The sequence below is a fragment of the Gracilinanus agilis genome, chromosome 2, assembly GCF_016433145.1.
Source record: "Gracilinanus agilis isolate LMUSP501 chromosome 2, AgileGrace, whole genome shotgun sequence".
Classification (NCBI taxonomy): domain Eukaryota; kingdom Metazoa; phylum Chordata; class Mammalia; order Didelphimorphia; family Didelphidae; genus Gracilinanus; species Gracilinanus agilis.
This window is the reverse complement of record NC_058131.1, coordinates 290,290,736-290,308,504: the sequence shown is the minus strand read 5'-3', so window position 1 is coordinate 290,308,504 and position 17,769 is coordinate 290,290,736. Positions and strand designations below refer to the sequence as shown.

The window sequence follows — 17,769 nt, the reverse complement described above, 5'->3', positions numbered from 1 at the left end:
GGTAGGTTCATGGAGAGAGCCCCCATTTTTCTGGGAATAGAAGGGTAAGTGTGATCTAGTTGTGGAAGAAGGGTCTAGATTCCACTAAATCATCTACTAGCTGGAGAGGAGGCTTTGGATTATTGAGTGTTCAGGAGTTTTTGAGGTGGAGCCACCCAGAGTGTCCAGAGAGATACTACTCATAGTAGAGGATGCTGACTTAGAATCATGGCCAGGCTAGAGGAGACTCTTTAGGACTAGGGTCTGCCTGTACCCCCTCTGAGGGGCAATGATGCAATATAGGGAAGAAACATCACTAACACTGAATTCATTGAGTATTTCATTTTCCAAACATGGCCTTGTTTGATCGTCCAAACAGACTAAGAGAAGCAAGAGAGGAATTACTAGCCTGACTTTATTGGTAGAGAAACTGAACCTCAAAGAGAGAAACAAATATGCCTAGTGTTATAAGTCAGTGAAAGAACATGGACTAAGGTCTTCCAATTTCGATGTTTCTAATAAGTGGACCTTTGGCTGGGTCTTGAAGAACCTCTTTGTTATCTAGAAAATTAGGTTTTAATAGAACTTATTATGGTGAGATTTCACTTATATAATGGGGACATGGAATCATTACTTGCACAAGTAATGTGGACGTTTACTCTCTGAGTTACCAACTTAGTCTCAGCAGTAGGTCTGGGTTCCCAGAAAAGGACCATCACTATTTGGTTACACTCAAACTCTCTCAAGATCCTATGGTTTAATCATCTTGTGGGAGAATATAATTTCCCTACTCATTGCTTTAGCTTTTCTGAGCTTCCACTGATATGTTTCTATTTACATAAAGTTCATAATAATGATATTTTTCACCATATGAGTGAGGAAAATCCATTTGCTCTGGATAAGTCAACACTCTGGAACTATAAACTTTGGAGCCTTTTTCATTTTTTAAAAACCTTCACCTTTGAAGTTGGCCTTTTCATAAATGGTAAATAAGTCAAAAGAACATGAGTGGATAATAGAAACTTTGATCTGAGTTAGAGGACATAGTTTCAAATCCTGCCTCTGGTACCAATATCTGTGTATTAGACTCAAGTTTCTTCATTTATGAGATAAGTGGGTTGGATTCTTTCCCTTCTGAAGTCCATACCAGCTCTAGATCTAGGAGGTGATGTTACAGTAGCTTGTCATTAGAAGGAAATATAAGTATTTTTTTTAACCCTTGCCTTCTGTCTTAGAATCCATACTAAGTATTGGCTCCAAGGCAAAAGAGCAGTAAGGGCTAGCCAGTGAGGGTCAAATGGCTTGCCCAGGGTCACACAGCTAGGAAGTATCTGAGGCCACATCTGAACACAGGACCTCCTATCTCCAGGCCTGGCTCTCTATCTACTGAGCCATCAGTGATGCTCTGAGTGACTTTTCTGATTCTCTGCTTCCAAGCTGTTCCTCTGCTAGACTTACTCCTTAATTACAGCTGTGGTATTTATCACTTCCAGCTTCAAGTTTAGCTGATACAGCTCTAAAAACCTATCTCTTCTCCCTTCTTTTCCCCTCCTCTTTCGCCTCCTTTTCTTGTTCACATGTTGTCTCCTTGAGGGCAGAGGCCATGTTTTGTCTTACTTGTATCCTTTAGTGCTTTCTTCTTTTCCCCCTTTCTTTCCTTCCCTTCCCTGCCAGCCCTTTCTCTTCCCTTCCTGAATCTCTGCTAATGGTGTCATGTTTGCTTATGGTCAGTAACCGAACTCTCCTCTTTCTGTAACCAGAGGAATCTCATTTGTTGCTTCCCACAAACATAAAACAACTCCCCTGAATATATGACAAAACTGAGTAGACCTAGAATATGGGTCTCTATACCCATTCAGCCAGTCAATCAGTCAACAAGCAACTATTAGCACTTACTGTGTGCCAGGAACTGCGCTAAGCACTAAAGGATACAAGTAAGACAAAACATGGCCCCTGCCCTCAAGGAGGAGACAACATGTGAACAATTAAAATGTATATACAAGGGGCAGCTGGGTAGCTCAGTGGATTGAGAGTCAGGCCTAGATACAGGAGGTCCTAGGTTCAAATCCGGCCTCAGACACTTCCCAGCTGTGTGACCCTGGGCAAGTCACTTGACCCCCATTGCCCACCCTTACCACTCTTCCACCTATGAGTCAATACACAGAAGTTAAGGGTTTAAAATAAAAAAAAAAATTAAAATGTATATACAAAATATACATTAAACCTTTCAGTTGTGTCCATCTCTTCATGACCCTGTTTGGAGTTCCAACAGTATTGGAATGGCTTGCCATTTCCTTCTCCAGCTCATTTTACAGATGAGGAAACTAAAGCAAACAGAGTTAAGTGACTTACCCAGCATCACCAGCTAGTAAGTGTCTAGGGCCAGATTAGAACTCAGGAAGATGAGTCTTCCTGAGTCTAGGCTCAGTACTCCAACCAGGGTAGCAGTTGCTCTCTAAATATATGCAAAGGGGGCAGCTGGGTGGTTCAGTGGATTGAGAGCCACATCTAGAGACAAGAGGTCCTGGGTTCAAATCTGGCCTCAGACACTTCCTAGCTGTGTGTCCCTAGGCAAGTCACTTAACCCCCATTGCCTAGCCCTAACTGCTCTTCTGCCTTAGAACCAATACATAGTATTGATTCTAAGACTGAAGGTAAGGGTTTCAAAGAAAGAAATCTTTTTTTTTTTTTTTGGACAGCTAGGTATCATAATGGCTAGAGTGCAGCCTAGAGTCAGAAGGACCTGGGTTCAAATTTGACCTGAGATACTTCCTGGCTGTGTGACCCTGTGCAAGTCACAACCCCCATTGCTTAGCCCTTAGTTCCTCTTCTGTCTTAGAATTGATACTAAGACAGAAAATAATGGGAGAGAGAGAGAGAGAGAGAGAGAGAGAGAGAGAGATATCATTATTGACTTTAGAGGCAGTTTCAGCCTTATGATGAGGCCAGAAGTCAAGACTGCAGGTTTATGAGAATGAGAGGAGAGGAAGTGGAGACATTTGAGTCTAGATAGTACCTGAGAAGAGGAGGAGAGATGAGCAAACATGAGAGTTACCAGGAATGGTAGGATCAAATGAGCGTTTTTAAGGATGGAAGTGATATGAGCTTTTTAGTTGCACCTGGATTCAAATTTGACCTCAGATATTTCCTAGCCGAGTGACTCTAAGCAAGTCAATTAACCCCCACATTGATTAGCCAGCATATAGGAAGAGACTGAAGATTAATGAGAGTGGAATTGTTGGAAAAGATGGAATGGGCTAGGATCAAGGCTTCAATGTAGGAAAAAAGAGAGGAATAGGACCAGAACAGGGATGACCGTCTAGGAAAGAAATAAGGAGTGGAGGGATGGGAGGCCACTCTTAAGTACAAAGGATAGGGTTGAGGTTCCTGGGATGATAAAAATTTATGGTTGGATAAAAGAATTTTATGATCAGATAAAGGAGTGGCTAGATGGCACAGTGATTGGAGTGCTGGACCCAAGAAGACCTTCCTAAGTTCAGATCTGGTCTCAGATACTTTACTAGCTGCGTGACCCTGGCAAGTCACTTTTAACCCCATTTCCCTCAGTTTCCTCATTTGTAAAATGAGCTGGAAAAGGAAATGGTGAACCACTTCACTATCTTGGGAGAAAACCCCAAACGGGGTCACAAAGATTTGGACACAAATGAAAAATAATTGATCAAAGGAATTTTGGAGTTCATAAACAAAAGAACACTTGGTGTTCTTGGTGGCAAGATGAAGGGTTTTTATGGCGGCCATATCTGTATAGCTGAAATGGAATAAAGGGGTAAATCATGGGAACTAAAGGAGTGGGAATTTAGGATGCTTGTGGGGAGTAGTTAATTTACTAATTTTTTCCCTTTCAGATAACCCGGGACTATTCTTTCCTTGACTACATTCTTGGAGGATGCCAACTTATGTTTACTGTAAGGATTTCTGATTGTTCTTTTGTTCTTTCCAAGTCACACAAAGTCCCAGAAATTTAGAATATTGTCAAGAAAAGATCCAAATTTATTGGGGTTGAGTTAGGTCCAAGGTCCTACCCCAGTTGGGAAATGTAGAGTGGAGACAGAGCATTGGTTTCTTATAAACCTGAATGGGTTAGGTGGAAGAAACTTCACTAAAATGAAGGCAGCCTGAAGTTGGGAATTGGATGCCAGCAGTTTCTTTAAATCATCATTTTCAAGGCACCCTGTGATGGTCGAAAACTTAATAGAAGTTCAGTGGATTGAGAGGTAGACCTAGAGACAGGAGGTCCTGGGCTCATATGTGACCTCAGACATTTCCTAGCTGTGTGACCCTGAGCAAGTCACTTAACCCCCATCATCACCTAGCCCTTACCACTCTTCTACCTTGGAACCAAGACACAGTAATAATTCTAAGATAGAAGGTAAGGATTTGGGGGGGGGGGGGAAGAATATCTCAGCATATAAGGGAGAATTATTGAAACAGCTTTTCAAAAGTATAGTTAGTGGGGTTTTTAGATATACATTAGGTATAAAAAATAAAGTAGTAACACTGTCCTGTTTTTGCTCTCTGTTTTTTTTTAAATTTTTCATTGATACTATTTTCTTTTTATCTTTTTTCTTTTTTGTTCTCTCTCATTTTCCACCAACTCAAATAGAAGTCTTGGTCAGTAACAAGTATTAGTGATGCCAAATTCATCAAAGCATTGGCTATGTCTGAAATTGGATGTTTTACTTTGAACCCTTTAACTTTCCCTCCCGCCCCCTACCCCAGCACCAAGGGAGACAAGCTAGAGAAAGGGAGCAGAGAGGATGCCACAGTATTTCAGTCCCTATTTTATTTTCTTGTCATAAAGGAAAAGGAGAGAGAGGGGAATGGAGGGAAGAGTTGCCATGGAAACTGGAATGGAGTAGAGGACGGTTTTTTTATTATATTCTCTTTAAGTGCTATGTAAGGAGGCCTCAGGGTAGAGGGGCTAGTTTGGATAGAGGCCCTTGGGAAGTAGGGAGATCGTGGCAGACTGGCTTGATGGTCTTCAGAGGCTGAAGGTAAGAAGGAAGGCCAGACGCACTCAGTTGTATCTTATGTACAGATGATGAGCTCCTTACAGGGTAGATAGGGACTGTCTCATATGCCTGCTTGGATTCCACGTCCCCCATCAGTGCCTAGCATAGAGGAGGTACTCAATAGATAGTTTTCAAGCTAGCTACCTCCACTCCTACCTCAGGCCATTAGATACTCACTTTTTTTTTTAACCCTTACCTTCTGCCTTGGAACCAATACTATGTAGAAGAGCAGTAAGGGCTAGGCAAAGGGGGTTAAGTGACTTGCCCAGGGTCACCCAGCTGGGAAATATCTGAGGTCAGATTTGAACCCAGGACCTCCCATTTCTAGACTTGGCTCTCAATCACCTGAGCCACCCAGCTGCCCCCTAGAGGCCAGATTTGAACCCAGGTCCCATTAGATACATTCTTAGGAAGCATCTTTTGGACTACTTTCCCTGTCTCCATCTTTTACCTTTGGAAGACTGACATTCTTACTTGGAGGAAAACAAACTTGTCCACCTTGATTCTTTCCAGTGGCTTTGACTCAGGGTAATGTCCCTTCCAGTTCTGTGATCCTTTCACCATAGTACTATGTCCTGGGGGTGGTCCCCCAAGGGACTTTGACAGAGGCAAGCATACCCTAATCAACCCCTAGATTCCAAAATGTCTAAGATGGAAAGGAATCATCTAGTCTAAAGCTCTCATTTTATAATGGGGAAATCAAGGCTCAGCAAAGGAAAGCGACTTGGCCAAATTAACACAGCCAATTCAGTGGAAGATCTATGACTGGACTAGTTCTCCAGACTCTTGGGCTAGTGTGCTTCTGTGCTAGACATTAAGTCAGCAAGCAGCTGTCAAGCTAAACCTTGTGCCTAGCACTGTGCCAGGCATTGGGAAGGATACAAAACAATCTAAAATATAGTCCTTGTCTTCAAAAGTGTTAGTTTTTAGTTGTAAAGAAATACATGAGGCAAGATCAATTAATATCGGGTGGGATGTGCCAAGTGCTCAATAAAGGGTACAGACTCTAAGGGATGCAGGAAAGAGTTCAGAGGTGCAATGATTGCTATGGACTAGAGAGGGCAAGACAGGGTTCTCTGGAAGATGTAGGACTTGTGCTGAGCCTTAGAAAATGAATAGGACATTGAGAGTTGTTGAGGGAGAAGGTAAGGAAATTCCACAGTGGAACAGTCCCTTAAGCAAAAATTATGATTTAAGAAGAGTCAAAAGTCTCCTGGGGAGACAAGTGCCGTTGGAGCTGAGAAGATATGAAGGAAGGGCCACAGTGGAAGAAAAGGCTGGAGAGGTGGGGTCCAGGGTCAGATTACCCAGGGCCTTGACTACTAAGCTGAGGAATTTGGACTTCTTTCTGTAAATTTTGGGTAGAGGTAACGAGTGAAGAATAACCTGATCAGAACACTTGAGGGGTTTGCTTATATTCTAAGAGGAAAGCTATCACGCCCATTCAAGTCATGAAAAAGATCAATCTGAGACGAGGGCCCGAGAGTCAGAAGAACTAGTCTTGTCCTAGATCTCCCACTGATTGGCAGTGTTAATTTGGACAAGTCGCTTTCCTTTGCTGAGCCTTAATTTCTCTATCTGTTTCTTTTTTTCTCTGAGGCTGGAGGGTGTTGTTTGGGTTGGGAGAAGAGGGATTCAGAAGAGACCTCCAGACCTGCCAACTCTTTCTCCTTACTTTTCCTTCCTTGTAGGTTGGGATAGACTTCACAGCCTCCAATGGGAACCCCCGAGATCCCTCCTCTTTGCACTATATCAACCCCATGGGCACCAATGAGTATCTGTCTGCCATCTGGGCTGTTGGACAGATCATTCAGGATTATGACACGTGAGTTAGGTCCCTTCACCCTGCATCTACCTGCCCCACAGGATGGGCACATCCCTTCGAGGCACTTCCTATCACATAGATTCTCTTTCTTTGTATCTAAGGTACTGAGTATAAGGCTGGTACTCAGCAAAATGCTTGCAATGGATTGGCACTGTGGCATATTGAGAAGTGCCTGGAGCTTGGAAGTTAGGGACCTGTATTCAAGTTCTGACTCCTGAAGATCACCCTGCCAAGTCACTTATCCCTCTTGTTCTCAAAATAAAATGAGGAAGGGCTGGTTATGTTAATCAGCTGAGACCATGGCTTCATCAACTGTTAAGGGCTTTGGAGAGTGTAGATGATAGTATAGGTATAATAAATGTTTGTGATGAGTATTTCCCCCTGAGTTTTCTGACTGAAGGAGGGAATCTGAAGAATCCTGGGCCAGAGAAGCTTAGAGGGCAGAAAGTTGGAGCTTAGGAGCTAACGATGGCTACTTTTTTGTGCTTTGGCAACAAGGGGGCATGGTAGGAGCCCAACACAGACCAGTTCTGTTTCTTCTGACTCATAGAATCACTATCCTCCCAGCATTGCCTTGGGGTAAATTCAGGGCTCAGCTCCCTCCATAATCTAGGATGGTACTACTCTGCAGAAGCTCAGGAGAGCCTCTTCACCCTGGCTGCCATTTCTGACCTGGAGCTCCTTCCAATGCTTTGTGTCTCCATGAGAAATCAGGCCCGAAGCAGTGAAATGTGAATGAAACTATTCAATGATTCTCCCTCCCCAATTCTCTCTTCTTCCTCCACCCCCATTTTACCTAGATTGTATTTCATAGGATCATCTCATTCTCTTTGGCTGTTTAGGGACAAAATGTTCCCGGCTTTGGGATTTGGCGCCCAGTTACCCCCAGACTGGAAGGTAAGGACAAATCACGTGTGTATTTTCTGGTATTGATGTTATACTATTGACAGAGCTGGCTTTGGAACCAGCTGAGCTCTGATGTTTACTACTTGAATTACTTGAAACAATTCTCTTTAATCTCCTTAAGCATCAGTTTCTTCCTCTGGAAAATCGGGAGGGAATGGTTTAGATCGCCTCTGTGTCCCTTCCAGCTCTAGAGAATGATTCAATGAACATTTTCCTGGACATCTCTTTGTTCCTAGGTTGACAAGTCCCTATGGCTTTGACCTCTCCATCTGCAGGCAGCTTCTTCTATTTTAATCAATCAGCATTTATTAAGCACCTACTACATGCCAGGCACTGTACTAAGCACTGGGGTAAGAAAAGAAGCAAAAGACAATCCTTGCTCTCAGGATGCTTAAAGGAGAAGGCAACTACAAAGGAATATGTATAAGCAAGTGAAATACAGGATAAATAGGAAATAATTAACAGAGGAAAGGCACTAGAATCAAAAAGTTTGGGGAAAGACTTCCTATTGAAGATAGGATTTTGGTTGGGACTTAAAGGAAGATAGGGAAGTTGGGAGGTGGAGTTGAGAAAGAAAAGCATTCCAGGCATGGGGGACAGCCAAGGAAAATGCCTGCTCTGAGAGATAGAACGTCTTGTGCAAGGACTAGCCAGAAGGTCAATGTCACTAGAGGAGGAATTTGGATCAAGGAGTAAGAAGTAAGAAGGTCAGAAAGGAAAGAGAGAGCCAGTTTATGAAGGACTTTGAATGCTAAACAGAGCATTTTGTATTTGATCTTAGGGGTGATGGGAAGCCACTGGAATTTATTGAGTAGGGTGGGTGACATCATTGGCCTTTTTCACTTGACTAATCAGAAAATCAGTCTTTCATGAACACTTAATATGTGCCTAACCCTGTGCTAGATGCTATGGAGGATACTGAAGAGGGATACCAATCCTTTTCCTTAAGAGGATTTCATTATATTTGAAAAGAATTGATACACACCTGAGGGAAAGAAGACATAGAGTTGGCATTCAGTCCTTGTCTTTAAATAGCTAAAGGGCTATTATTTGAAATCTAAGCGATGGGGTATTGGGGTATATTCTACCTACATAGTACTTGAGGACCTTATAATGGATAGGAAACTGGCAGCTTTGGACTGTTCTCTGAGTGGCAGCTCTGGAATGCATTGGCAGAAAGGAGCAGTATGTCAGCTTGCCCAGCTGGCAGGAGGCAGAAAGCTTCCTTAAGCAAGTTCACCACCACCCCCTTGCCTCTGGCAGTAGTAGTTTTTTTAAACCCTAACCTTCTCTCTTGGAATCAATACTCTGTATTGGTTCCAAGGCAGAAGAGATGTAAGGGCTAAACAATTAGAGTTAAGAGACTTGCCCAGGGTCACACAGCTGGGAAGTGTCTGAGGCCAGATTTGAATCCAGGACTGCCTATCTCCAGGCCTGGCTCTTTATCCACTGAGCCATCTAGTTACCCCCATGGCATTTTTATTTATTTTATTTAATTGTTTTTTATCAATTACATGAAATGACAAATTTCCACATAAGTTTTCCAAAGTTATGTATTAAACTTGTCTGTCTCCATCCCTTTCATTCCCTCTTCCAGAGCTGGCAAGATCTGGGTTAAACATGTATTGTCATCTGTGGCAGTATTTTTGAGCCCAACACCAACATGTAGACTGGGAACAAAGCTCCTAGACTCCTTTCCCAGGCTTCAAGTGAAAGGGTTAGACATTTGTTCTTTTTCTGAACCAGTCATCTGTCTTTTCTATCCTCGAGTTCCCCAACTATTTCCAGATAGAGAATCTCTTTTCCCTGGCGCTGGGAAAGAGGCTTTCCTATATTACTCCAGGGAGTGGGCATCCCCTCTTCCTGAACCCCCAATTTCTTTTCTACCTGAGACATACGTGTGTGTGTGTGTGTGTGTGTGTGTGTGTGTGTGTGTGTGTGTAGGAGAGGATGGTCACTGAGCCTTAACTCACTTGTCCGAGGGATGCCAGTGTTGGGATCCATCAGTCTCCAGTGACAAAAACCAGACTACAGTTATTGCAGAGCTCAGCCCACAATGATCATCTGAAGATAAGAGCCACACAAATCATGCTGGCAGCTCAGGATGTGCTGGTTGCTAGGCTACCACCCCATGCTTTCAAAGAACTGAGCTGATTAAGATGTTTTTTAGCACACAAAAGTCTCATTGGAAATGTCAATGAACATCTTGCAAGGCAAAGAGCCCTGTGAGCTGCAGGGCCCCCAAAAGCCGGGGAAAAGAGAAGGAGGGGGGTTAGCATCCTCAGCAGGGTTCTTTGTCATTTTGTCCACTGACAAAATATCAAATCCATGTGTCTTTCCTGAGCACTTGCTTTGTGTCCTGCCCTGTACAAGGCTGATATGGGGGGAGACAGAAGAAGGAGACATAGGCCCTGCCCTTGAGGAACGTCTAGTTCAGGAGTTGAGACAAACCTATAACCTTGAAGATTTGGGGGTCAGGAGGAAAGATGGGAAACAATCACTATCATTAAGTACATCCAGGACTATCATGAAGAAGAGGGAATTGGCTCATTCTTTTTCATTCCAGGGCCTGAGACCCAATGGGTGGGAGTTAGATTCTGGATCAGGATAAAAGAGAACCTCTTCATTTCAGAACCATTTCAGAAATAGAATGGGTTGTCCAGTGAGGTAGAGAACTCCACTGGATGTTCTCAAGTGGCGGTTAGATTAGGATTGGACGTGCAGAGAATGTTCAAATGTGAGATGAAGGTCAGATTGCAGTTAGACTAAATGACCTTTGAGGTCCCTTCATCGAGACCTAGAGCTAGAGCAGAAAGAGGCCTTGGAATCCACTAGGCCAGTCCCATGAATTTAAAAGGAACAGAAATGAAGGTCCACGGAGTTGAAGTAATTTCTTTTATGGTATCCAGGCTGTAAGTGGCACTTTGTTCACTTTAAGGATCCACAATTTCATCAGGATGGAAACTCTATAGGTCACAAATCCCACTACACCTTGGAAGATTATAAAGATACTAGATTTAGAGCTAAAAGAGACCCCAGACGTCATTGAGGCCCAACTCCCACATTTCAAAGATGTCGAAATTGAGACCCAGGAGGGTCAGGTCATAGATATAAGTGGCAAGCTGAGACTTCAGACCCAGGCCTTCTAGCTTCAGAGTCCCTACCTCCTAGTGATTCAAGTGAGAATAAAAAGGCAAAATTTCTTAAGCCCTGATTACTTAGTGGTATAAAGGGGAAGGGTCAGAGACAATTAGGTTCTCAAAAAGCCAGTTCTTCCTTCACAAAGTATTTGTTGAACAGTAATAGTGTCTACAAGAGGAAATGGGAGGCGAGACCCAGTGCTTATCTTTAAGAAACGTTGCTCCTAATGAGGACAAACAGAATAGGGGCAGCTAATGGTTTAACAGATTGAAAGCCAGGCCTAGAGTCAAGAGGTCTAGGCTCTTCCTAGCTATGTGACCCTGGGCAAGGCTCTTAACCCCCATTGCCTAGCCCTTTCCGCTCTTCTGCCTTGGAACCAAATCACAGTATTGATTCTAAGATGGAAGGTATGGGTTCAAAGGAAAAAAAAAAAAGAATTGTCATAGAATTTCTGAGTTGAAACAGCCCTTAGAATATAGAATGTTGGGGCTGGAAGAGACAGAATATTGGAATCAGGAGGAAATTCAGAGGTCATCAGATAGTCTAGGCTTCCTCATTGCAAGGTGCTTAACTAGCCTCTGCCCATGGGCAGCCAGATAACCAGCAGCAAAAACCACAGGGGGCAGCTGGGTAGCTCAGTGGATTGAGAGCCAGGCCTAGAGACGGGAGGTCCTAGGTTCAAATCTGGCCTCAGACACTTCCCAGCTGTGTGACCCTGGGCAAGTCACTTGACCCCCATTGCCTACCCTTACCACTCTTCTGCCTTGGAGCCAATACACAGTACTGACTCCAAGACGGAAGGTAAGGGTTTTAAAAAAAAAAAAAATAAAAAAAAATAAAAAAAAAAACCACAACTCAATTTTTTCATATGAATTAAACCCCTTGGGGGACATATCTGTAACAAAAGTTGTATCCTAGACCAATATCTTAGTGTTTTATTTTCCCCTTTCCCCTAACTTTAGTCTGGAGAATTGCTTCACCTTAGCCTAAATTCAGACTAAATTAGAAAGGAAATATTGGCACATAAAGGATAGATAATAGTTCTACCTATCATCCAGAGACTGTCCATTATCTGAGAATTGGCCCTTAACCAAATCCGAGATAGCTCCACCCTTCCACAATTCCTTTCCCTACCTCTAAAACCATGGGGAACCCAGTTACACTCTGGATCTGTGTTGGCCACACCCTCTGTACAACTCTGGACCAGATAGATATCCAGAAGCATTGTACAGATGGATGGAAAGACACCACCTTCTCTCTTCTAAGAGCTTTAGAAAAGTCAGAACTTGCATAACTCACATACCAAATGGCCCCTGGTCCAGGGTGGGGTGAATGGAGCCATTGATTGTCCAGAGTCAGCAGGAAGTAACTCTGGGACAAAGGATTATAGCTCCAATTCCCCATGGGACATAATCGGCTTGGCATGGAAGCTGGGAAGTTTGACAAGCTTGATCAAGTTTCCCAGGTGACCCACAAGCACACAAAGAAGAATCTGATTAGGTTTCTAAGGTCTGGGCCTTCCTCTCCCAGCCAAGAAAAGATCCTTTCACTCTGGGAGTTATATGTGTGCATGGAATTCCTGGTCTTGTTAGGCAAAGAGATGAACAAAATGACTTCCCAGAAAAAGAGGGAATGAATTGAGGGAAATGAAGATAATAGAGAATGTCCCCCCAAAGAACACCGGGAATTTTTATTTTTCCCAGTTCACAGATATATTTCAGTTAGAATTAGACTCTCTGTCTTCTTACTTTTTTAGGAGAAGCCAGCATCCTCAGAGGAGTTTTACCCTCCTGCTGGCCATTTCCTTTCTCCCTGTCTCCTCCGTATCAGTGCCATTCCTTGCCCTGCGTAGGTGCTTAAAGGCTTATGAGTTATCTCCATAAAGGATGGGAAATGGAATGACTCCCAACACCCTGTCCTTGGGCTTTGTGAAAGCATGAGGAGTATATTTGAGCCACCACCTGTGGAATGGCTGTTGCCCAAGGAGCAAGCCCTTTGCTTCGGCACTGCTTGGGCGATTGATAATAACTGTGATCCCTGAGAAGGCCTGGGGTTGGAAACCCCTTCAAAAGAAGTGGCTTGGGTTTAAATCATACAAACCTCTACTGGAGCTAAGAAACTTTTAGAACCAGGTACCATGGCACTTGGAAGGGAGAGCCTTTGGGGGTTAAATTCTGGTTCCTCCCTTCTCAGGGACTTCGGAAACCACCTCTTAGAGAGCAAATCCCCAGGTACTTGCTGGATCTTCATCCCAGTTGACCGGGGTGTAGGCAATGGGGAAGGAGAGGGAAGAGGAGGCTACTATTATAGCATTTTTTTTTATCATAGCATTTTTTTTTTCTGGGTTTCAGGTTTCTCATGAATTTGCTATCAACTTCAACCCCACCAATCCTTTCTGCTCAGGTAAGTCCTAGGGATGGGATCAATTTAACCCCAATTTCATTTCTTAATCTCCTTTTGGGGAGGGTGGATTTCTGGTTCTCTCCCCTTCTCATTGCCTCTTAACAAGGCTCTTTTTCTCTTTGTGTCTCTTTTCTTACCCATTAATAGAATAATTGAATACTCATTTTAAAGATTCAAAACATTTATTAAGTGCCTGCTACATGCCAAGGTACCATGCTAAACAGTACAGAACAGACACACAGAGCTCCTACCCTTATGGAAAACTGTATGAGAATGGGGGGGGGGGAAGAGAGGGGGGAAAGGGGAAGTAAAAACATGAATCATGTAACCATGGAAAATTTTTCTAAAAAAATAAAATATTTAAATCTCAAAAAAAAAAAAAAAGAAAGAAAAATGTATGAGACCTTAGAATAATAGTAGCTGACACTGAAATATTCCTCTAAGGATTATGGAACATTTGACTACATGCATTCTCCCATTTGATCATCACAGCAACCCTATGAGGTAAGGAGGTAGGAAGGTACTAGAGATAGTGGCCCCATTTTACAGATGCGGAAACTAAAGCTTAAGGAGGTTATTACTTGCTTGTCGTCCCAAGGCTAGTGAATGATGAGATTTAAACCTAATTCTCTCTTGATTCTGGGCACCGTATTCTTTCTACTCCACCACATTCTTCTCATCTTGGAAATTATTTTGTCCTTCTTTCTCATTTTATCAAAGATGTAACCCAGGAACACCGAGAGGAAACGATTTGCTCAGCGTTACATAATGAGTTAGAGAAAGCTTGAAGGAGAACCCAGGGTTCCTGGTTCAGCACTGATGCTTCATTCCTGTCTGAACCACTACTGTGTACATAGATGGTACTGATCCTTCTTTCCCCCTGCCACATTGTTTTCTGAAGTCACAAACAGAGCAGTTCTGTCTGGCGTGATTCAGGCAGAAATGACAATTGTGTCTGGGCTCTCGAGAGCTCTGAACGCCCGCTGGGTGTCTCCTGTCACTAGGGGGGTGAGGACTTTTGATGAGCACAGCTAGGCAGCTGAAAAGATTGGTGCCAACTAGGAATACATTCTGTCCCTGTCTCCACCTACCCCTCAGGATCTCTCATCATCTTCCTTGTTTTGTCCCAATCTGCCCGCCCAGAATCTAAGCTATCCAAGGCTCCAAAACCCCATGGTCTCCAAGAAGCAGGAAACCTTGGCCAGGGGCCGGGGGGAATAGCAAAAATAATCTTATTTTCCATCTCATTTTAGCACCAAGTGCAGTACTACATATGTGGTAGATACTCAATAAATGTTTATTGAACTCATTAAATATTTGTCAAGTCCTTACTAAGAATGACCAACTAAGCAAGCATTCATTTGGTGTTCATTATGTATCATTAGGCACTGGGCACACATTTATGAAAGGGACACAGCCCTTGCTCTCAAGGAGCTTATGTTTTACTGCTACCCTTTGTATCAGATGATGCTGATGTGATCTGTCTTTGCTGAAAAGACCAAGGTGTGGACAAAACGTCCTTTCCATGTGGACCACAGAAGCTGGGTTCTGTAAGAGGGTCGTTTAGAGAATGGATCCAGATGGTTCAGATAGGGCCAATATCAAAGATGAACAGGTTTGGGAAGGCCAACCACGCCCAGTGTAGGCAGGGCCTGACTCTGAGATGACTCACACAGACTACTCAGTAACAGGGATGGATGTTGTATTTATTTTAACCGGGAAAGGGGAAATGAATTTGGGTAACCCTAATGCTTATTTCTCTAACTTAAACCCCAGATCTAAAGGTGTTTCCTCGCAGGAAGTCTTCAAAGTAATTTCCTACACTAAGCCTATCCTCTCTGACCTAAAAAATCCTCAGTCCTACTCTAGCTAAAGCTACACTAAACCAACCCCCCTTTTGATGGTATTTCAGGAAGTGGTCTTAGGCAGTTAGGCAGGGCAGGGCAAAGGGAAAAAGTCCTGGATCCAGAAAGGAACCAGACCTGATCTTACAAATCAGAAGGTCAGATGGTCAGGATTACAGGTGAATACAGCTAACAACAGCAAAGCCTCCAACAAGTAACAGGTAGGATGGGAAGTCAAAGTAGAAACAGTCACCAAGGATAAGCAATCAGTCCCTCCAGGTCAAAACCAGAGAAAAGACCCAGCTCGAACCCCAGTCAATTGCCTCAACCTCTTCTCTCACATTCTAGCATCTTTTCCCTGCATCAACATCTGTTCCTTGCAGACCGTGCTTCACCTGCTCAAATCCTCTCTTCCTTATAGCAGTTCCACTCAGAAAGCTATACCTCACTTACATATATAGCCAGCTTTAACTCATCTTCCCTTGTTTAATGTTTACTGAACACCAGTGAGGTAGATAGGATTTCTCCACATTTTGCAGATGAGAAAACAGAAATTCTGGTATGTTAAGTAACTTGCTGTAATGGGTCACTGGGCAACCTGATTCCGAGCCAGGACTGGAATACAGCCCTGACAATCTCTGTGGCAGCATTCTTCCTACTAGATAAAGCCGCCCCTCTAAATTATACTTCTGTATATTTGTGCTTCCTACAAACTAGCTAGGAGACCATATAAGCAAGTCAATCCTCCTCACTGAGTCTCAGTTTCTCAATCTATAAAATAAAAGGGATTAGGAAGGCAACATGTGTGTGTGTATGTATATATATATAAAGGACTTTGGAATTTGGAATCAGAGGTTTCAATCATGAATCTTGTACTTAACTACCTACATGGCCTCAAGAAAAATCACTTTCCCTTCTAGATTTCAGCTCTTTCATCTATAAAATAATGGAGTTGACCCAGATGACTTTTAATATCCCTTTGAGCTCTCCAGCTAAGAATCTCTATGGCTAGACTATCTCTAGGCTCCCTTCCAACTTGAATTTTTGTGATTCTTAAATAAAATGTACCTATGGGTCTCATCCCAGAGACTCAAAGGACTTCAGGAATAGACAGCAGAGTCCAGGAAAGGAAAAGGCAAGAGAGAATGAGTAGAAGGACAGGAAGGCCAGGAAGGAGACTGATCCCTGGAACATGTCAAGTGTTTTGCCACCTCAGAGCATTATATGAATGCCAACTACTTTGAGTTAGCTAGGTGGTCCAATGAATAGAATCCTGGATTTGGAGTCAGGGAGACCTGAGTTGTGTGGGCCTCCCAAAAAATCCAAAGTACAACAAATGCAACTGAGGCAGAGCTCTGAGCACATACCAATTTATTAGGCGAACTAATCAAATAGATGCAAGACGGTGCAGTCAGGGGCCCCTTTTTGTTCACCATCTGTGGAATTGTATTAGTCTTCAGAAGTCACTAATGGATGTTACAAGTTTATGATTGGTCAGTTCCAGAAACAGGGAAATCTTTTGTTGGCTAAGGGAAATGTCCATCAATCACCAAAGTTTAGTCATCAGGCTTTCCATATGCCATCAATCATGAGTGTTTAGTCAGTGTTTAGTCAACAGGACTCTTGGAACTTTCCACAAGCAGTTATGAACATTACACAAAAGAGAAAAGAGAAACATGGAGAAAGTTATGTTTTTAGAGCACAGCTTTCATAGAACATTCAGGGGTCGTGTTAATACAACAGATTTCTATCTCTAACTCAAGTCAATATAGGCTTAACTAATTAAAAAGGTACAAATCTATAAATTATAATTTTTTCTAACCCAAATATAAATAACATAATCATCTGTGCATAATGGGTTAATTCTAATCTACATGACTCCCAATCTAACAACCTTAACTCAATCTTAATTCTATCCTGTCTTACTCATTAAAGCAATCATTGATGATTAGTAAAACATAATGAACTAAGTTTGTCAAACTGAGTAGGAGTATCCAAGTTATCTTCATATCCAGCCTCAGATAATAGCCATCTGACCCTGGGCAAGTCATTTCACCTCTGTCTTGGTTTCTTCATCTCTAAAATGGGGCTATAATAGTACCTACCTCATAGAGTTGTTACAAAGATCAAATGAGATATTTTTAAAGTGCTTTGCAAGCCTGAAATGCCGTATAAGTGCTCACTATTATTATTACCTCTGTGCCTCAGTTTCTTCATCTATAAAATGAGAGGGTTGACCTTAAAAGCTTCCGAGATCCCTTTTAGCTTTAAATTTATATTTCAGGAAAGTCTTGAGAAAGAGGGAAAGCTAGGAGAGTGACTCACTCAAGCCTCCAAGCTCCATAAGTCATGGAGCCAGAATTTAAATCCAGTATTCCAAATCCAGTGCTCATTCTGGCTTTTTTTCCGACCATGTTTCCCCTTTCTGCCTAAGAAATCAGGACCCTTCTAACTCAGGGAAGGCAAGTGTTCCTGGGCTTGGGCGTAGTTCCCATAGTAGGGGAGGGTGTTACTTCTCTGCAAAGCAGTTAGAAGACCTGTCAGACTGTTCATGGAGTGTGCTTAAATAGCACACCCACACCAATGACTCCCTTGCTGTTCAAGCTGAGCAAAAGCACCACTGAGTATCCAGCCGGTT

The 17,769-nt window shown here is 42.8% G+C and overlaps 1 protein-coding gene across 1 annotated transcript in view; it reads left to right on the top strand.

The window, feature by feature from the left end:
- Positions 1-17,769, top strand: part of CPNE2 (copine 2) — an 83,303-nt gene that overhangs the window by 35,899 nt on the left and 29,635 nt on the right. The window contains exons 10-13 of the mRNA XM_044659711.1: positions 3,846-3,905; positions 6,704-6,837; positions 7,680-7,734; positions 13,236-13,287. Of these exons, the coding sequence (XP_044515646.1) occupies positions 3,846-3,905; positions 6,704-6,837; positions 7,680-7,734; positions 13,236-13,287 (301 nt within the window). The remainder of the gene's footprint in view (positions 1-3,845; positions 3,906-6,703; positions 6,838-7,679; positions 7,735-13,235; positions 13,288-17,769) is intronic.